The 22042-nt window shown below is 43.2% G+C and overlaps 1 protein-coding gene across 1 annotated transcript; it reads left to right on the top strand.

Moving 5' to 3' along the window:
* Positions 1-1090: 1090 nt before the first annotated feature.
* ppp3r1b (protein phosphatase 3 (formerly 2B), regulatory s1ubunit B, alpha isoform, b) lies at positions 1091-20452 on the top strand. Its single transcript, XM_071527274.1, has 6 exons — positions 1091-1210; positions 7221-7260; positions 15745-15921; positions 17249-17308; positions 18479-18663; positions 19667-20452. Exons 1-6 carry the CDS (start codon positions 1208-1210, stop codon positions 19712-19714), a joined length of 513 nt encoding a protein of 170 aa, XP_071383375.1. The 5' UTR covers positions 1091-1207; the 3' UTR covers positions 19715-20452.
* The last annotated feature ends 1590 nt before the right edge of the window (positions 20453-22042 follow it).

Genomic DNA, 22042 nt, shown 5'->3' with positions numbered 1-22042 from the left:
GACAGAAAGAGAGAGAACCAGGATGTACTGTACAGTTCGCACCAAAGATCGTCTATGTTTGAGATGATGAGCCACTCACTTGTTAAAAAAAAAAAAAAAAAAAAAAAAAACTGGACTACCTTTGGGTTTGCTAAAGTGGGCATTGCCGTTTCAGGAAGTAACAGTATTGGGATTTTGATATAAAAACACAAATACAATGAAAACTGTCCAATGTTTTTGGCATTTACTGTTAAATGGGTCTATATTAGACATGGGAAATTATCTATTATGGTGAAAAAGTCATTTTTTTTGTCTATTGTGAGTTTTAATCTGAAGTGACTTTTGCATTAATTTTAAGTCGCTCTGCAAAGATTACCTTGCGAGGCAGCTGGATTCCATCTTGCCGGGCTTCAAGTTATGCGTTTGTGGCCGAACCACAGCGGTGCGGACCAATCAGCGTCCTGTGAGGGCAGCTGGGGGCGGGGCTTAGGTGTGGCGACAGCGAGAAACGACTGTTCGTTCACAACAATGGCGGCTCCTAAAGAGGCTAGTGTAGATGCTGCCATAACATAAGTTATTTCTGAACTGGAGAGGATTTCTTCATTGAAAGAAGAGCAAAGAACGGCACTGAAGGCTTTTCTGGATGGAAAAGATGTTTTCGCTCTTCTTCTTCTACTGGCTTCGGCAAGAGTTTGTTTATATGGTTCGTTGATCTGATTGGTTGAAGTTAGCCCGTGATAGACGGTGATGGACAGATGGTTCATCCAATCACCTGCCAAGTATTTTTTGAACGTGCCTGACCTTTTCCAAACAGTTTCCAAGGACGACTTCTCAGATGGTTCTGTGTAACAAACCATCTGGAGCGTCAGGTTACTGCAAAGAAGCAGCAGCGAAATACCTAAGAGCGCATGCGTGAGGGCTAACGCCCATTTTTGCCGACCGGGCGGTTGCCTTTTTTTTTTTTAAGATATCGAGTGACTCATCTTCTCAATAGACGACCTTTGGGTTGCCCCTCCCCCTGCCCCTCTCTCTCTCTCTGTTACTCCACAGCAGCTCAAGCTCTCTCTCCCTCTCTGCGGCTCTGCTAGCTGCTGCAGTGAATCCTCCATCCGTCGTGAGAAGCGAAGTGAGACGGGCTGCTATTAGCTCCAGTCAGTCAGCCACAAACCCGAACACCGACCGGTCCAGACGGCTCTCTCTCTCCAGCAGGTGAAACCCGGCCGACAGGATGGTAAGGACAGTCTGTTCTTTATTACTGTAACGTCAAACCAACATTTGTATACACTGTCTCTCTCCATTCGCCTGTATACATAGCACTCCAGGCTATCCGAAGCTAGCTAGCACCATATTCAATCCCGACGTAAAAGGCGTATCTAGTTTTTGCCGTTAATGACAATGTTGGCTCATCGTTTGACTTTTATTTTTCCACCAACTGACACACGTGGACACCTCCAGACGACTTCATTTGTACAGAATAAACCCGCTAAACGGCTTGCTAGCTGTCAGCCCAGGAGTAATGGCGCTAAGCTAGCTGGTGCGGGGAAAGTGAAATACTGTGGTTTAGCTAGCTAGCTAGCTGGAGCTGGGTCAAGCTAGCCACAAATAGGCAGCGTAATGACGGAAATTCGGTAATTTTGACTTCAAAATAAAGGCTTAAAATGTGTTAGTTATGAAAAAAGAACAAGTTCGTGGTGTAGATTTGAACTAAAAGTGCGTCAAAATATGATTTTGGGGCACCACTGTGTGTTAAAATCGACCTTTACAAGGCAGCAAACACCCTTTCTCAGTTGTTTTGGAATAACTGTGTTTAGTGTGTGTACATGTGTGATTGAGTCTTGTGTTTTTCGGCAGCTGTATCTATATATAGCACCTTGCATTTAGGTCTACAGATCTTCCTGAAAAACAATATTCTTTACTAACACTTTGGCACTCTGCAAACAATAACTGACAACAACCTGTTTATTCACCAGCAAAAGTTTTATTTTGGAAATGGTAACCGGAAGTCATATCTTATTGCGGCGGGCTTGACAGGTTCTTCACCACACTGAAGCTCACTCAGTTGGTGTTTAAATTAGAATTAGTGTCAACTGCTGCCGACCAGATTTCAGTGTACAGCCGGAGGGGAAGAGGCGAGCTGTAGGCTTCAGCTGGAGACTCACTGGCTTCCATCTACGTTACATCTACTGAAGTAACGTTAGCCAGTGCGATGTAGCTCAGTACTAAATCTAAATAAAAACGAGGGTAAACTGTGACATCCAGTTGATCAATACAAGGCAAACAACCACCAACATACATAAAAACAGTTATACTCTCAGAAAAGCATTGAAGCATTATTTGTGTTTTTCCCCCCCCTTAAAAGACCATATGTGTGTATAACTTGCATCAGCCTGATAGTACTTCCTATCAAGTAAACTGAAATTATGTCATAAATATTTATGTCGACCTAAAAACAGGGTCAAACTCTTCTGCAAATGAAGAGATAAGTTACGGAGTTGAGTTGGGTGAGTTTACCCTCCACTACATGGCTGGATATAACGGGTTTATTTTTAGGTCAAATTCATGAATTAGTTATTCTTGCTTGCTTGGTGTAAAAGAAGCCAAAATTGAAAGATGGCCTAGCCAGCCATTCTGCCTGCTCAGTTCCCCTAGTTGCTCTCTGCTTAGCTGTCTACACTTATACTGAAGATGGTTTGATTTTAAGTAGCCAGAAAATACAATGTGCACCAATGTGTTGTGCAAATAATGTATTAACACATATACTGTATATTTTAACAGTTTCTCTCAGCAGCTGCCCAGTTTCAGTGGCATCATCATTGCTGTAGAACTCGCTGCATGATTGACAGATTGACAGATTATTGAGAATAAATGCCATTTTTAGCCCAAGTAAACTGCAACTCAAAACTTCTGCCCAATGCAACATTTTTGCTCTGTAATTGTAAAAGGAAGAGATAACCAAGTACTTGGATCTTCAACATGCAGGTATATCTAACATCTAATTCAGTGGTTCTCAACGTGGGGTCCGGGGACCACCAGGGGTCCTTTAAGGGGTTCCAGGGGGTCCCCAGTAAATTGATGAATTGTTAATCTTCAGCATTATTTCATTTACAAGAAGTTAACACAATTAGAGAATGTAGAAGAATGACTGTTTTGATCATAGTTTCTCTGTTATCTCTCTACCTACAATACAGATAGTCATGGAATTCTGGACAAAATCATATCTGACAATAAACATTTTCTCAGATTTGGGTCAGAGAGACAAAATCTCATCGAATGGGGGTCCGTGGCCCTAATATGGACTAAATTAGGGGTCCTTGATATGAAAAAGATTGAGAATCACTGATCTAATTAACAAGCAATGCTAAAAGAACACAGTGAATGTATAACTCGCTAATAACCCCGCCCCCCCTTGTTTATAGTTTTCCCTGTTTTAGTGTGTCAGGTTGATTTTGAAGCAGTTAATCCTAACCTGTAATTCCTTATGAAAAACCACAATAAAATGGATGGACCACAAGAATCGTTTACACTTTGACCCCAGGAACTAAATTGTTTTTTTGTTTTTTTTAAACGAATCATGAAAAGAGCTGGTGGTCCATTGTATTGTTTGCATTTTAGCAGGCAGCGAAAACTAGGGTTCGACCAATACGGGTTTTTGAAGGCTGATGCAAATATTTGTGGATTGAAGATGCAGCCATTCTGCCGATATTTAGCGTCTTTAAATTTGGCGATTTTCATGCCCAAAAATTTTCAAAACTACAAGTATTCAGTGTTTCCCCCAGATTTTCCTTCTCATCGGGGTGAAAAGCCTCTGAAACAGCATTCAGAGCATCATGGGACACTAAAACTCTCCACTGAATCCCAGACTGATGAAGGTCTGTTAGTGTCAGCAGCTCTTTATGAGAGGGAGAGCAGGTTCCACTGCAGGTTGTCTGTTGCGTAAAATCAGATCTTCACCTCCATCATTTCGGCGGAGGACCGGCTGATATCCAGTTTTTATTAAAAAAACAAACCAAACCTTTAGCGACTGTCTCACCAAACCAGCATTATCCTGCTGTGGAGTCACAGATGCGACCTTACACACAGGTAGATGCTGTAATCCTAAACCCTCGATCCACTTGAACTTAATGCTGCGTGGTGTGTAGTCCCAAGTCAGAGAGAAATGCAGGACTGTGGATTGTTGCGAGATAAACGGCATGCAGTGAAACCTGCCTTAAGCAGCTGGCCGAACAGGAAGTGATGCGGTTTACGTTTCTGGTTTGTCTGGAATCAACAGAAGAAGAAGAACTGGGTAGTTGGCATGAGTGGCGATAGCCACCATGGCTGAACATGGTGGCAAAAAATGAAACTCTGCGGAGGCCCCCGCAAACGCCGCAATCAGTTCAGAGGCTATGATTGGTTAATGGTTGCTATGTTAGTTGGTTACCAGGGAAGTAAGTCTAATCGAGCCAAGTGGCCGCTGACAACCGGCAAAAATGGACAATAGGAGGAGATTCTGCTCTCTCCGTGAACACCGCGCTGCTACCGCATTTACCATGAAATGCTGTGGCTCTGTGGAGAGAACGGTCTGCCGTGAACACCGTGAACACCGGGCACACCGCAGCAGGGCTTCACATGGGCTTCCCCCGCGAAGCCAGTCGTGCGTGATTACATATTTCCGCCCACGTAGTTGTTGTATGTGGATTGAAAACGCAATTGCATTTACACTTGTGTTCAGTGTGGTCACAATGCGTCCCTGACCACCTCCGGAGGTGGTTTGGCCGATCGGATCACAATCCGTCCTCAGTGCGTCTCGGGTGCATTTACACCTGTACTTTCATGTGGTCAAGCACTATCCGATTGCAATCCGATCACCCAAAACACATTTTAATGCAAGGTGTAAAGGGGGCCAGTGATGCCCACACTGTCTGTTTGTGTGGGAGACGGAGTGGTAGTTATTGATTACTTGTTATTGACATTTCATTCAGTGAATAATTCATATTTTTTCAGGTTCTTAAGTCTCTCAATCTAGTGTAAACGGCACTACAACATTAGCCGTCTGATTATGGAGATTATATTTCAGATTGTATCTCCATTCAGACGCACCGTGACTCGAAGGAGGACAGATGAGCTGCATTGTAGGTGCAGTGAATTATGGTTATTGTAGTTCTCTAACATGCTCTCAACATTTGGCAGCATTACAAAGCCAGAACAGCCAAACAAACCTGTACTTGGTGGGCTGTTAATTTATCTGGGTGGGCCAAATATTAACACTGTATGGGAAACACTGAAGTATAGTTTATTTTGCTTAATATGAAAAGGGGACAGCATTTAGTCTTGCCCATGTGCCTCTGTGATGATAACCAAGGTGATATTGGGCTGTGAGTCAGGCAACAAGTTGGAACAAATCTTTATGTTCAGTTTTCCACTAATTGAGGAGTCAAGGAATCTCCCAAGTGGTTGCACAGCAGTCAGAGAAACCTCTTGAGTCAACATGGATCAAACACAACAGAACGATCCAATCAGGAACAAACCTGACTTGACGACCTGACGGCCCGCCTGGGACCGTCCTCTCACAGGAAGTGGCGTGCGTTCAAGAACCAAACCATATGAATCTCTCCAGTGTTACGGATGTAAAGCTTTGCTGCAGCCTGATGCTTGTTGTTGTTGCATTCATCTGTGGTATTTGATTTAGTTTGAATATTTATTAAAGGGGTATTATGGAGTTTTGTCAAGCTCTTACCATTGACTAGTAGAAATACAACAGAACCTCTTGCTTTACAAGTCTCTGGCACAGACACGCCTCCTGTCCCCTTGAGCTACGGTGGCCTGTAATTGACAAAAGTAATTACTTGAAGATGTGTTCGCTACCTAATTAGAGCAGAGATCCAACGGAAACATCTAATGAAGAGCTAATATATCACCATGCTAGTCCATGAAATGAAATGTCTTCGTTGTTTGGTTTTTTGGGCTGAGAATCAGGCAGCTGGCCAAGTAATCATTGAGTCATTAGTATTGATCAACAACCTGCAGATATATTATGATCATTTTGTGCTATGGGGCAGGAAAAACTTGACTTATTGCAAGTCAATGAAGTGATTGAGAGTTAATTCGGCATTCCCTGCCAGTCAAGGGTTAGGGAGGCTCAAAGGAAAGCTGCCATCTCTTTCTAGCAGCCTGGTTCAATTTCTTCACGTCCCTCAGAGATGTGGCGGGGTGAGGCGGGGTGAGGCGGGGTGTCGGCCTAATTTCCCACTCTGGCAGAATCCAGTTCATTCTGTTGTTCTCATGCATAATGGAGAGCGCCACTTCTCTGGGACAAACAGACGGCAACAATAGGACGCAGAATGGATCAAATCTTTTTTTTACTCTGCAGTAGTTTTCATTTTCATTTCACAGTAGTTGTGTATGAGAGGTTTTTTGTCTCTTACCCCCCCCCCCCCCCCCCCCACCCTCTGTCAAGGGATTTACTTGGGGTGCGATCAGGCTCTTTTAGGTTCACCCTGCCTGAATACAAGCGAACCGGGGCTTGTAAACAAAAGTCACATGACTCACAAGTAGCTCATTCATTGGACAGAATTTTGGTCACCTGACATCCTGCCAGGTTAGAGATTTTGGTATCGGTGAAGAAATCTGATTCCAGTTCTTGTAGCTTTTGATAACATGATGGATTTGTCTGTGCTCCATAATTTACCTTCTCTGGTGTTCAAACCAGTTAGGAACACATGAAGAAATGGCTAAAAACAAAACAAGAATAACAATAAGATGAAATAAACAATAAACCTATACAACAAACTCAAACAAATTCTCATAAACTAATAAACTAATTGACTAATAAACAGAATCTAACAAACAATAAACCTATACAACAAACTCAATAAACAAATTCTCATAAACAACACAAATTAAATATTACATGTTCGAAAAGGAGTAGGAAGAAGTATACACTTATTTTTTCCTACCCCTTTCTCAACTACTCATCCATAAACTCATATATACAATTTATAAACAACTGTCCCAATTCTATGTTCAACCCAAATATCCACACGATGTAAATAAAATAAAACTAAAGCTTTAACACAACCCTTCCTCATCCATATACCTTGAACTGATTTATGTTTGTACTTAGTTTTAACTCCACATCCAAACCATTCCACAAATTCACAAACTCTTCTGATGTTAGTTGATGTCATGCATTTGGTTTTAATCAGATGTCTTACTGTGGAACATTGGTTTGATTCTTACTGTCTTCTCCCCTCTCGTTCCAGGGAAACGAAGCCAGTTATCCCTTGGAGATGTGCTCGCACTGTGAGTATGACGGGTGGCGGTCTGTGTAAATGTCACTTCACCACATGACATTAGATGAAGCACGTCAACGATTACGTTACTGACGTGGATCCTAATTGGCTGTAAACACTGAATAACACTGTACACTTTGTATTATAAAGTTGGCATGTCAGAAGTTTATCAGCAGTGTTTCATTGATGTTTCTGTTGAAAGGCTCGTTTCCTGCTTTCCCTTACTGTTTTACATCACTGTAGATTGTTTTCCAGCTTTTACCACGTCGGGCGATATTTGCTATTTTTCCTTTTGTCTTAGTTGTTTTTCAGAGTATATATTTTAAAGCAAATGCGTGCTCCCAGTAAAGAAGAGGACAGTAATTTAAAGTCGTGTAAAATGTAGTTTTAATTTCTGTGTCATTTAATTGACTATAGCTGCCATAAGTGTCTTGCTTTGATTTGTATGTTGGCTTGAATGGGTTCTGATTGACAGAAGGCGGTTCCTCACGTAATCGTGGAGAACGTTGGCTGTTGGTTGAAAGTTTTTGTTTGGAGAGGAAAAAGCGGAAATTGGAAACGTCATGCACCAGAAACTTTAGCTTTAGCTTGCTCTGTTTGCAAGCAGAAAGTGGAAGTGAGACGCATTAATATGAAGCAGTGAACAGAACTTCTTTCATAATGATAGTTTATAGTCTGATATTAGCGTGCAACTTTGGAAAACGCTCACTTGTAATTCTTGGCTTCTGGTCACGGATTATCTTTACTGACTGAATTAGAAGCCTCTAGTTGTTTTCTAGGCTGTCTGGAAGTGAATGGGAGTGAATGAGCTGAAGTGATATGACAAAACTGATTTAAAAATGTGGCGTTTGCATATAAAAATCATTTAAAAAATGAGCAAAAAACTGAAATCACGCCTGAATTCCCGAATTTTCCCATGGGGATTAATAAATGTAGTGATATCTTATCTGAATTGTCCTATCTGGAGAAACGGCCGGCATGGAGGCGAGGCGTTGAGTTCACACAGTCTGGGACACCTAACAGATAAACAACTGGCAAGAAGGGAATCGATACGGCGGTGAGCGGTGATGGATATGTACATCACCACATGCTATACCACATTCTTCAGACCGCCACCCCCACCGGCAGCAGTGTGACCCAGACTCCCAACGCTCGGAGGCTAAAAATGCCTCATCGCTTCGTAAAGGTCAGTTTCAGGGAGAGCCTCCTTTATTTTTAGTCGGAGCAATATCCCATTTTTAATTAGTTTGTCGCCTCGCTGTGTCCAACCCCGTCACCCCGGACCCGAGGAGAAAAGCTGCCCACTTAATTATAAATTAAGGATTGAAATGTCTGGACGTACTTTTTGGGAGCTCCCTCCTCTGGGAGGCGGGGTGTGAGCTGAACCCGGGTCTCCAAATGACGTCACCCTCGCTGGTATCGAGTGTGTGTGCTGAGCGGCTGGGAGGTCGGGGGCCCGCCTCCTAACGAGCTGTGAAGCAAGGTGTCACAGACTGGGGGAAGCTTCGGTGTGGTGGTGGTGGTGGGGGGGGCGCCCCCAAGATTTACGACCTCGGCTCTGTCGTCGCACCCCTCCAAACCCGGGACCCGCTGCTCCTGAGTCCCATTTAATCTCAGAAAGGAACCCAGCCTCGCCTTGAACTTTGCATGCCTGGAAAGTTAATACCAAATCTTTGGTTTTCCAGTCTCTCTGAGAGAGACCAGGCCCTGATGTGCGACTTTGGCAAGGGTTCAAGCAGGCGTCTCGGCTTACTGGAGTTGACTTTGGGGTCCTGCCGTGTACAAGGACCTGCCACTTGACGCCAGCTTCACACCAGCAGCTCTCAGGCTCTCAGCTAGACCTTCAAACCTATTGGCTCCACCCTCACCACCAAACCACCAAACCACTCCAGTGTTCACAGAGAGGATTCTGGGTTGTCCACCTGTAGGACAATCAAGAACAGAGAGACATGAGCAGGTGGGCTCAGTCTGGCCAGCTGTACTGTATTTCTCCAGCCAGCCAACGATGGACTTCCCCTACACTGGGATATTTATGGGAACCCCCCCCCCCCCCACCTCACCACCACTACCACCCCACAACTCCCTACCCTACTTTGCTCCCAGGAGGGTGTGGGCCAGCTGCTTTCCCTGTCAAGGAAGCCCACAGCCTTCAGTCAGAGCTGCCAGGCTGGACTCACCCGCCCAGCGTCACCGGGACCCGTTTATTTACATTTTGGACACTGAGCTGATGTTCTTATCCAGAGCTGCTTACAGTGAGTGAGCAGGTTGGACTTTAATGTCTTGCCCAAAGACACTTCTACAGGATACATGTCTCTAACCATCAGGCCGTCCTGCCGCTCATCCGACCTGCCAGGGTATTTCCCACTAACATACTGTATAGCATCTGCCATTTGGTGGATGATATTTTCCAAAGTGCCTGACACAGGGTATCTGTGGGTCCATAAGAAAACATTTTAAAAGTTATGTAAATTGAAGGCATTTTAAAAAGTATTAAAATGTCTTAAATACAGTTATTAGAAGTCTTATTTTTTTCACCATACAGTAACAGGTTTCTTGGTACCGTCCACTCTTAGAATCCAGAACAGGGTTAGTAGCACAATCTGCATCCTATCTGCTTTAATAAACACAGTTTATTAAAGCAGGACTTATTACAGGACTTTGTGTCCCATAACAGTGAATTTCCTGTTGTCTTGAAATCAACACCAGATAGCACTACAAAGGTTTGGCTTTCTGAAGCCTACAGATACCTTGCTTCCAGTACCATGAGTCCATACATTTTTAGCACGGGTGGACCAAATGGGAATCTAATCCCCTGCCATAGTTGGTGCTTTGCATTGAGCTACACAGGGATTGGGATAGTTTTGATAGTGATAATTTGTATATTTCTGACTGTGTCCCCTCTACCTCTCAATGGAGTAGTATTACAGATGAAAATGAGTGGTTTGCTGAGTCTGACTGTTCCTGTTTCATAGATAAATAGATAAGATGTTTTAGGTTGTCCAGGACCCAAGAGAACACCAGTTTCCCCCTTTTTGGACTTCTGCAAACTAGTCCCAGAGCTTACACAAATGGCACACGAGCCAAAAATACATTTCACTGTGTACGTCACATCATTGTCTTGTGAACCTCAGTGGGTAGAGCAAGGCACTAACACTGACAGGGTTATGGGTTCCAATCCCACTGCAGCCAGAAATACCAAAACCACCTGCGCCTATGGTACTGTAAGGCACTTTGGGTAAAAGGACCCACTAAATGATATGTCAGACAGCAGCCGGGTTGAGAGCAGATTTCAGCCACCTGTGGAGGCGACTGCAGAGCTTTGGTGTTCCTCAGCGGGCGCTGCCTGTTCAGAGGGATCAGCGCTGTGGCCGGGCAGCATGCTGGAGGTGTTGTGTTTCCAGGCAGTAAATTAAAGAGAGGAGGCCGTCCAGTCAGAGGGAACTCATCGGACCCCCTCATGTAAAATGGCAGCAGGAACTCTCTGCTTCTGGTTGTCGGCAAATGTGTGAAGCAGAGTTTCAGCTATCCAAAGTGAAGATAATTTAGCATTGAGCGGCTAGAGTGACTCGTGATATACCATATTTCTTCTAATAGTGGCCGGTAGTCAATTAAAAGCCGGGTCTCCGAAAATGGCCGGGGCCATGGTCGACACAAACAAATAAAGGCCGGCCCCAAATACAGGCCGGGGAAAAAAACAAAGGAAAAAACAACGGTGGATACCGGTAAACTCCTGGTGGAAGTCTCTGGAGCGTGCCGTCGTCGATTACCGTAATTATCGGTAATGCGTTGCAGTAACAAAAAAACGGCTACCTAACGAACCCCAACAGAAGCAGATCAGAAAACAAGGAGGCTTCGTACTAAAATATGAGCAAATATACTTATCAAACAGAGGGAATTAGAAATATAGTGGTAAATAAAGGCTTGGGCCAATATTAGAGGAAATACGGTAGTTATGCCTGCTGTAATGCAGTGCTTGATACCAATGTTCAGTTATGAATGGGCAGTTTCTGACTTGTGGTGACTTGTCATGTAACATAACATCTGCTGTTTAGTGGGCGCTTTCATCCAAAGGTGAATGCCTCAGTAGGAATCAAACCCCAAACCCTGACAGGGTTGGTGCCTTGCTCTACCCATCGAGCTACATAGGCTGACTTGTCACTCGACTCATGGCTTGCATGAGTGAAACTCCCCTCTAACTGGTAGGTTGGTTTCATGCCAGTGGTTCTGCATATGCAGAGTGGTGAGCAGTTCAAACAATGATTTTCCCTTTTCAAATGTCACTTGATTCATTATCAGCGGAGGCCTAGAGGCTTTAAACGATTCAGTATTTCACAAGACAAAAGCATAAATTAGAGAAAAATCAAAAAATGTTGTGGAGGCAGATGAAGGTCGGTGATCTCCTGCTATAAAAGCCAGGAATGGAAACCATCGTACAGCTGGTGGCTCTGTGCTTAGTGAAAGGTGTTCCTGTCACCAACGGCAGCCTTCAAATATACCAGCACCCCCCTCCCCCCCTTCCTCTTCAGTGTGTTCACTGGATTTCCTAGTTGCTAGGGGTTTCCCAAGGGGGTCGGCAGTGCGGGCCTGTGGTGTGTGTGTGTGTGTGTGTGTGTGTGTGTGTGAGGGAGAGAGATGAGTGGTAGTGGGTGGGGGTTTGCTCTGCTTGGTTGCTAAGAATATTTCTCTCTTCCTCCTCTGTTGGAGCCGTCCTGACAGACTGAACATGGACACAGCGGACAGCATATTACTCACTTCTGGCTTTGCAACTGAATTATTTTGATGGATTCAGGCTTTGAGGTGCTGCAGCAGGATTCTCATATCTGCCAAGGAGCTAAAGAGAGGGTGAAATATTATTGACAGCAACCGATATCGTGACTCATTCGGCCTCCTCTATGAGATTTTTGTTATAGTCTGCCAGCCATTACATGCAGATCAAATTTCTGTATTTTGCTTCATCCGCTGCCTGCCTCTTTCATCTGCCCTGTTCCACGCAGTGCGTCTAGAAATGTGTGTGTTTGCCCTTTTGTTGTGACTGTCTGGCAGTAAACCACAAGCCTGGCAGGGAGAGATGTTGAATCTCACAGCTCTGTGCTGAGCGATGCCTCACCCTGCCAACGCTGTCCTCCACATCCCAACACAACGTCTTCACCAGCCAGGCTTTCAAATGTGGTTATTTGGTCAGTCTGGGGTCCTGCTAGGTTGAAAAGGGAAGAAAAAATGGCCAGAAGTTTGCTGGTTCGAATCCCTGGACCATCTGGGAAAGTGTTGATGGTTGTCTTTCCTGACTCAACAACTTCCATGAGCACTGAACCCCGACTGCTGTGGTGGAGTGAGTCGGTTAGTGGCCGATGGTAGAAGACTGTGGCTGTTAGGCATCGGACGATATGAAAATTTCATGTCACGATTATCCTGGCCAAAATAATTGCGATTCACGATATTATCCCGATAATCATCAAAATATGCTTAAAACTCTTAAAATGGCACTAAAACATACTAGAATCACTTTACCTTACATTTTGTTAAGAAACAAATATTTTTATTGCATCATAGGACACATATCTTTTTTTTGTGAACATCCTTTTTAGTGAAAAACAAACAAAGACAGATTCAGACTCTCACCAACACCCAGCAGGTAATCACAATGAGAGAATGGCAATTCAAAGGACTGTACGTTAGTGAGCTAGACAGCTTTTTCAAGTCACTCGTGAGGATATTGATTATCCCGATAATGGAAATTCACCAAGATAAAATTATCTTGAGTGTTTTTAGCGCGATAAAATATAAAATCTTATATCCTCCCATCCCTAGTGGTTGTACTGGGCAGTTCCCAGTGGTCAGCAGTAGTAGACTGTGGTTGTACTGGGCAGTTCCCAGTGGTCAGCAGTAGTAGACTGTGGTTGTACTGGCAGCTCTTAGGTGGGAATGTGTGGAGCCCTTCCTCCCCCTGCCAACTGTTTTCCCTGCCCGTTGCTGTAAATGAGAATGTGTCCTTGGTCAGCTTGCCTGGTTAAATAATATGGGTTAAAAACCGTGTCTCCACATCTATCTGTTATGTTGCTGTTCAGAGCTCGGCACTCCTTTGTGTCGTGGTCCATCTAGTGGCCGTTCTCCGCCATAACACCGGTCAGAGGCCTACATGGAAGCCTGGTACTACAGTACAACAGGAATCAGTGCTCAGACGTGTTTCAGGAAAAGTCCCAGGTTTGAAGTATCGGTCAAATAAAGCTCACAGTCATTGAGTTTGACTTGAACTGAAAGATATAGGCGAGGATGCGATGGCCGTTGCTGTTCACTGATAACTGTAAGTCCATTGAGGTTTCTATGGTATCTGCAAATGATGTAGTGTTGGATAAATCTCAGTGAAATCATACAATACTGTTCCTTGTCCCAGTTGAAATGTGGCTTGTAAATGTCTGCATAGAAAGCATGGTGCACATCATACACAGCTGTGAGCAACAGATCGGCCTAAAGCAACATTTAGTTAGAGGCATGAAGGGGCAGAAAACAGTGGAGGAAAACTGGAAAAGTGGAAAGTTTACTCCTAGTTTGACAGCTGACTTGAAACAAATCTGTATCAAGGCTGTTGGTTTCAATTGCTGGATTAATTGTTCATAGATTATCATTGTGAAATCTTAATCACGTTTTTATTTCAACCATTTGGCAGCCAGTCCACACAAGATCAGCAGCCGTTTATGGGTGTTATTGTTTCTTTGAACAGCACCCGTTGTTGTTATGGACTGGTAACACTACGCTTTTAATAGAAGCCAAAATACTGCAAACAGGGCTTTTAAAGGACCGGCTTTTAAAATGTAGAAATTTATGTAAAATAATTTCCAGGGCTTAAAAAAGTATGGCAAAATCGTGTCAAAACGTCTGGAAAAAGATCTGTAAATTCCCCACCATAGTGTCAGTCAGGGTTTCTGTTATAAAACATTGGTGCTGGTCCACGTGTCCTGGAAGATTTCAATGTCCCGGACAAATGGGAGAAATTCTGGTCAAATATTATCTGTGTTTATTGAGCTTAAAAAACTGCAGGCTATATAAAGAGTTACATCATCAAGGCATGTAGATTTATAATATTTTTTTTTATTGAAATGTAGGCTATATTTGCTTATACATTATATTCCAAATAAAATAAGTCCCGTCAATAGACTCACGTGCATAACGCTATCTCTCTCAAACACACACACAACGTTACCATGCAAAATAGAAAAATAGGATCTTCTACTATGAAAATTTGCACTTTATTTCGTTCCTGACATGTATTTTGTTGCCAGATAGCCATATGCTTTCACCATTACGCAATGCCAAATGCCAAAAACTACGTGTCCCTCTCACCATTATGCAATGCCAAATGCGCAACGTGCATGGCCCGTTAACCATCATCACACACTGCCAATTGCTAAAAATGCAACCTACAACCAAGAAAAACAACACAGTAAATATGTAAAAAGCTCAGCCCAGCAAAAAGTCATGAAAATAAACTGCAAAGGCATTTTCCCTTCACCCGACGCACACACACATCACCCTTGATTAGTTAATACATTATGCTACATTCAAAACAATTTAGTAAATCCTCCCCAGTTGTGTCTCATGTCAACTCATGTAGTGCAATATTTATTATTACTTTACTGAAAGAGACTCAAAGCTACTTGTCAGGAGCAGGTCGGGAGACAGACTGGGAGTAGTAAGTCTCAGTCTCAGTAAACAAGGAGCACAATGTTCCAATAATTGTGCTTAGAGGGAATTATTTTCACCGGACATTATGACCGGAGAGATTTAAATATGTCGGACTTCAACAGATTTTCCCGGCAAATATATGGTAATCACCGGATAACAGAAACCCAGGTGTCAGTTGCTTGTCCCTGAGAGTCTCAAATGAAAATTTAAGTCAAATGAAAATTGAGGTTTCCAGTTATTTCCAGCTATTTCAGAAGATGCTGTACATTATCTACATAAAACACAAGGGTGCCAGTAACCTAGACCGGAACTGTAATAATACACAGTAAGTCTGCCTGCGTCCCGCCCCCCTGAGTAATGTTCATCCGCAGAGTGATTAGTGTTGAAAGAGGTGTCACATGACCCGGGGGTTAGGGCTTAGAGCCGGACACCAGCAGGTCCAGCTTCACTGCTGCAGCAGGGACCGGCAGCTCCGCACAGCCATGGCCAGCAGGTACAAGAAATCAGGTAGGTTTCAGTTTTGGAAGGGGGAACGGTTTCAAAGAGGCAGGATGTGGCGGATAGAAAGGGACGGCAGGCATTGTGGGTAATGTGCGTACGTCCCGTCTGGTGTGGTGGAAGAGGCTCTCAAACTCTGTCTTTGGGCTAAAGTTTGCCCAAAACTATTAGCTCTCCTGTTATGCTGAAACTTGGACTGTTTGTTTCTACACACCCGTCTCTCCCTCTCTCTCTTTCTGTGTGTATAACTAACTCTCTCTCTCTCTCTCTTTCTCACACTCTCTCTTTCCCTCTCTCTCTCTCTCTCCTGTTCCAGTTGATGCTGATGAGATTAAGAGGCTAGGAAAGCGATTTAAGAAACTCGACCTAGATAACTCTGGTTCCCTGAGCGTGGAGGAGTTTATGTCATTACCAGAGCTCCAGCAGAATCCCCTCGTGCAGCGAGTTATAGATATATTCGACACCGATGGAAACGGAGAAGTCGACTTCAAAGGTAGGACCTCTATCCTTACTCTTGACTCGGATGTCTTGTGATCTTGAATGTTACCCGGGGAGTTCTCTCCACCTCATACTCGTCACAAGGTTTTTACAATAATTGTCCCTAAAATTACCTGTTAGCGTTACAGCTAGCTCAAGCTTCAGCACCGAGGTGAAAGACTTTGAAAGACAGACAGATCTGTTTCATACTTACATATTTTTAATGTGTGCATACAGCAGCATGGAGCATTTTATCGTTGTGTGAACTCTTCCTGCTCTAACAGCACATGAGAACAGTAGAGCTGATGGTTGTGCTGCCAGCTGCAGATCTGGAAATGTAAGCCCGATCTCTAGAAAATCCTTAAGGATCAGGGTTCCCACATTTATTATTATAAAATTAAATTCCTTTTCCATAACCTTCCCGTAAACTCATATAAAATTGTTATGACTGTACAACTGCAGTGAAATGTATAAAGCAACCTTTACAAATGCTGACATTGGGAATTTATTTTGAGTCTGACCAGTTGCATTTGTACGCAACCGTAATGCATTCACTTTAGGAAAAAAATTGCCCTGTTTTTCTGAATAATTATCTCAGAATTCTGAGAAAAGTTTTCATGGAATAAAACTGGATTAAACTAAACAGGCAGGACATGTTTGCTTCCATGAAATCGAGCTCTCAAGTAGGAATGAGAGCTTCTCTTGGGTTCTCATTAATTCAGAAAAACAGCAGAATTATTTTTTTTCCATGAAAACTTTTCGCAGAATTCTGAGATATTTATCTTGTTAATTCAGAAAAACAGGGATTTTTTTTTTTTTCTCAAGTGAATCCATTATGCTTCCATACATTTCAGCCTAGACTGATTTCCAAATTTTTTCCAAATTACTCCTCTAATTTTTTTCTTTACAAATATAATAAACTTAGTATCATTATTTAAAATGTCATGACTTTTCCAAGAGTTTAATGAAATAAAGTTTCAAACATTTTTCCAGGCCTGGAAACCACATTTTCAAATTCCATAACTTTTAAGGATTCTTATGACTGTGGAAACCTTGCAGGATGCTGTCAGTCACCTTTTCTGTCTGCACCAGTTAATTTTCTATGGAAATGTAAACTGGCGTCTCTTCAAACTCTTCTCTCCTGTTTGTTGAGATGGCAGACAGGCTGGACAGGCTGGTCAGGCTTGCAGTCATTTACGCAATTAAAATGCTGAATTGTTTCCGTCGTGATTTGTTTGCAGCTTTGGTCATTTTCTTTCTGCAGACTGCATTTATTTGTACAAAACTGTTTTTATTTCTCTTGCAATTTTAAATGATGATGTGTTTTTCTTCTCCTATGGCAGAATTCATCGAAGGAGTCTCCCAGTTCAGTGTCAAAGGTGACAAGGAGCAGAAGTTGCGTTGTAAGTGTCAGACATACAACAATTATCTCCACTTGTCTCTCCACATCTCGAGGGCCCGCTTTTTCAGTGTTAAACCTGGTCAAAGTTATGGACTGAATGTATTAAATGCCATGGTGCTGTTGTTGCCAAACATAATTTTTTCAGGTGTGAAGGCAAGCATGGCTGTTTTGTTGTTGTATTTTTCTGAAATACTAGAGTGAGGTTTTAACAGGTTTAATCAGCCAAATGGTCACTAAACACACTCACCATACAAATGACTGTCTACACTTTAAATTCAACTAAGGAAAAGCAAAACGCCAAAATTGCGGTATGAGCTATTTCCACAACAGGACAGTTGAATACAGTAAGCCTGCTGAGTGCCTTAGGCTTGGTACATCACATTTTCTGTTGTGATGTTGATTTATCTTTTTCTCTCTTCCTCTCTCTCGTTGATGATGATGATTTATATGAATCAGTGTTTTTAAAATGATGGACTCTTGGAAGATTAGCCCTGGGGCTAAAAGAGATCCAAAGGAAATCTAAATCAACACAAGGCATGCATGCATACCATAACACAAGTTTACAACATGCACAAACTCTCTGCTGACAGTCAGAAGTTATAAACCTTTTATCCACAAGGGGGCAGCAAATCCTGTAGTCTGGAGCCAGTGACCCTGGGTATTGAAAAATGGTTACTGTAGAGCAGTGGTTCTCAACGTGGGGTCCGGGGACCACCAGGGGTCCTTGAGGGGGTTCCAGGGGGTACCCAGCAAATTGATGAATTGTTAAACTTCATTATTTTGTCATTTTATAATGACTATTTTGATCATAGTTTCTCTGTTATCTCTCTACCTACAATACAGATAGTCATGGAATTCTGGACAAAATCATATCTGACAATAAAAATATTCTGAGATTTGGGTCCGAGAGACAAAATCTCATCAAATGGGGGTCCGTGGCTCTAATGTGGACTAAATTAGGGGTCCTTGATATTAAAAAGGTTGAGAACCACTGCTGTAGAGGAATGTCTTATCAATTACTTTTACAAATTCTCAATCGCCACTAAAAGAAAAGATGTATGTGTGTCCTTTCCATGCTGTTGTGTCAGCATCGTTTAAAACTGTGTTGTCGATGCTCATCGGTCAAACCTGAACACTGACACCGTCCTCCATGTTGTGTCTTGGACCTCAGTTGCCTTCAGGATCTACGACATGGACAAGGACGGCTACATATCCAACGGAGAGCTCTTTCAGGTCCTCAAGATGATGGTGGGCAACAACCTGAAGGACACGCAGCTGCAGCAGATCGTCGACAAAACCATCATCAACGCAGACAAAGACGGAGACGGGAGGATATCCTTCGAGGAGTTCTGTGCAGTAAGTTTGGGGAATTCAGCTTCCTTGTTCCAGCCAATCAGCTTCAGCTGCGTTGAAGTTAACAGCCTCTGTCATGGGGTCGATGCTTTTATTGCAAGCGATTTACAATGAGTGCAGATATTCTTGACATGGGTGATCTCAGTGGGCATCAAACACTATAAAAGATATTATACTGGATTTAGGGTTGGGGCGATATGTTAAAACTTTCCAACCGGCCACCGTCAGCCCATCAACCGGCAATTGCTGATATATTCGCGCAGGTGTGTGTGCGGCGTGCTCAGGGGGCGGGGCAGCCCCCCACTCCCCACACGCCATCTTCAGCCAACAATCATGGAAGAGCTCGTTGCCAAAAAGAAAACAAAATCCCCTATTTGGGATTATTATGGTTTTAAATCGGACAAACAGCTCCGACGCGATCTGAAAAAGAGTCTGATGGCGTCAGATGAAGGAGCCTCCCTCCACCTGCAGCCTCCATATGAACAAACAGGTGGGAGAACATATGATGCTATTAAATGATCAGGGTGCACAACTGCACAGACAGCTTTTGGTCTAGTTCTCAAATATGATTTATGGATTGACGTTGCTTTTCAGCACCGATCGATCAGACAGCGACCACTAAAGAGGCTTAATTGTCATTTAGTCGCTCACTGCTCTGTTCTGTGAAAGACTCGTCAGAAATCAGTGCAACAAGAACGTGCAAAATATGGCCCGACTCCAACTGCCAGTTCCTATTCGCACACGCTTTGAATTACGCTTTACAGGTTAATTATTTACCATTAAATTAGACCATTAAATTAGCAAAATGAAATGACAAAAATCGCCCAAAAAAAACAACCGGCGATGGACTCAGCCAATCGCCGATAGCCGATATATTTGTCCTGTCGCCCAACCCTATTGCCCCTTTAATCTTGTTCTTTCTTGCCCTGGATAAGACTTGGAAGAGTTAAATGTCTAACATGTGAACATGAAGAAGTGATGTTTGGTTTCCTCTCGCCTCCTGCAGGTGGTCGGTGGATTAGACATTCACAAAAAGATGGTGGTGGACGTGTGACGGCTTCCCGCTTCTCTTCTCCATTTTACTGAGGATCTGCTCAAAGACGTCGTCCAGCAAAACGCTCTGTCTATTTTCAACGGAAGTATTTTCTCTGTGAAAACGCCCCCCCACACCCTCTCCTCCCCCCTCCCCCCTCCCACCTCCCCCCTCCCCCGTCCCGTCCCGAGTCTCTGAAGCCAAACCTTACCAAGTGTTATTGAACAGGACTCTCAGTAACCCGGCGTAGCACTTTAAAAGCTGACGGACAGCTTTTTAACGTGGAGCGAGCGTTTCAGTTTGGTGGAGGAAAGGAGGAAGGGTAGTGTGTGTGTGTGTGTGTCTGTGTGTGTGTGTGTGTGTGTGTGTATGTGTATTTTTGTGTTGGATTTCAAGGTATTTGGGGTTTTTTTATATTTATTTTGGTCTCTTTTTTTTTTTTTTTTTTTTTTTAAAGATAAAAGAAAGTATATCTTAGGGGATGTGTGTATTTAGCTGTGATGTAACTTGATGTAACTTGATTTCACCACACAGAGCATGAAGTGCCAACCAGAACATATTGATGACAAAACATTGAATTCACGATCTATATCTGCTCAAATCGGAGAGAAAAGCGTCTTGTTTTTAAGAGTGCTTACCTGCATTATTCAATCACATTTAATTTCCAGGAGTATTGCATCGTTTTTCTTCTGCTTACACATAACGAACGGCTTCATTTTCCATCGTGTTTGACAAAATTTTGGGAAACAAAGGTGTGAGGGAGGAGAGGAGGAGGAGGAGGAGAGGAGGAGGAGGAGGGAGGGGGGGGGGGTTATGCACTATACATGTTTTTACTGTCAGGGACTTGGCTGCTGTCATGTTGCTTTCTGAGTCGGCGCCTACAGTGTTTTAGAGAGAAATCTAGTCAACTCCTGCACACACACACACACACACACACACACACACACACACACACAGGTTTATGGTTTACTTCAAGTCTTTTTGGAGCGGCAGGTTGCTCCTGGGAAAAGTTCGGCCTATTAGAGAGCCTCACACAACCGAACTGAAACACATTAAATCAAGCTTGGTGGGGGAAAAAACAAAACAAAAACCATCTGAAAATGTTGATACCCGGTGTTGCTGCTGTAGGTGTCGCTTTGCGTTTCATTTTTTCTGTATGTTTAAAAAAAAACGTAAAACGGTCAAAATGCAGAAATGCAGATTATTCCCATGCTGTCATTTTGCTTGATGACGCATCAGAACCTGCAGGCGGCGCTGTAGAGCCGCTGGTTTTAGCTTTAGTGGCGGGACCTGGAGGGAGGTCGGGTGGAACAACAGGGTTCCTACACAGATGAGAAGAATTTGGTCATTTCCAGGTCTTGATAAGTTTGCAAATTTGCACAAAGAGTTTGGAAAAGTTTGGGGAAAAATGTCCATCCTCTGTGGGTTTTAGACCGCCGACATCTCACATGTTCTGATGTTGGTCGGCGTGAAGAAGAATCTTCCTCTGCAGAGCGATGTGGCAGCAAACTTTTCAAACCAAAACAAGAAAAAGAACCGTCATTCATTCTGGATTCGGAGCTGTGTAGGAACCCTGTCAGATACAGGACTTCAGGCTGCGAACCGGTCTTCAGGTTGAGGTGGGGGAGAAGCTGAAGTTTTCCTCTTTCCAACCATTTTCATCTTTTTTGTGCTTTGAGCTTTTCATGGGTGGAAAACAACAGAAAAAAAAAGGCCCAAGTTACACCTCTGGAATCCACGTGTTCGGTGCTTTTACCCGGCCGGGCGTTACGCTGTTCCAGTGCTGCAGGACAAAGACTTTAAACCAAACCTGAAGTCTTTTCTCTTCTCTTCTCTTCTCCCCGTTCCTTCGAGCATCATGTTTTTTTGTTTTTTTTGGGTTGTTTTTTTTTTAAAGCTCCTCTTGTTTACCGGCCTGGTCTCACGAAATTTGAGTGAAATGAGCACGATGTCGGAAAATTGCGACGCGTAACCGCTTAAAATGCTCCGTGCACGAAAAGTGAGAGAAAGAAAAGCGTTTCCAAAACTCCAAATTCAGTAACCGCTGAAAATACTGTTTTACAAGACGGGAAAATTATGGCAATTTCATATAAAAAATACAAGAAAATACATAAGTTACATAGGTGTATATTATGGTATGGGAAATTGGTTAACAAGGTGAGTCATTTTTCATTTTGACTCCTAATTTCCTAATCCTAATTTTAACCAAAGTTGTGTAACCGTAGAAAATGGCGTCCGATTCAATGATGCAGGAACGCCAACAATCTGCGTTTCAGAGTTTGTGCTCTTTTCACGAATATATTTGTGAGACTGTGTTGTGTTTACATGTGAAAAGTAACGTTAATATAT

Source organism: Centroberyx affinis, unplaced genomic scaffold, assembly GCF_046629955.1.
Source record: "Centroberyx affinis isolate AG114_WGS23_722 - 3 ecotype Tasmania unplaced genomic scaffold, CSIRO-AGI_Caff_v1 ptg001514l_1, whole genome shotgun sequence".
Taxonomy (NCBI): Eukaryota; Metazoa; Chordata; class Actinopteri; order Beryciformes; family Berycidae; genus Centroberyx; species Centroberyx affinis.
This window is presented reverse-complemented; position numbering and strand designations above follow the sequence as displayed.

Excerpts from the sequence above, each read along its gene's own strand:
- ppp3r1b (XM_071527274.1), top strand. Across the intron at positions 7,261-15,744 it reads CTTGGAGATGTGCTCGCACT|TTGATGCTGATGAGATTAAG; the intron begins GTGAGTATGACG and ends CTCCTGTTCCAG. Across the intron at positions 15,922-17,248 it reads CGGAGAAGTCGACTTCAAAG|AATTCATCGAAGGAGTCTCC; the intron begins GTAGGACCTCTA and ends CTCCTATGGCAG.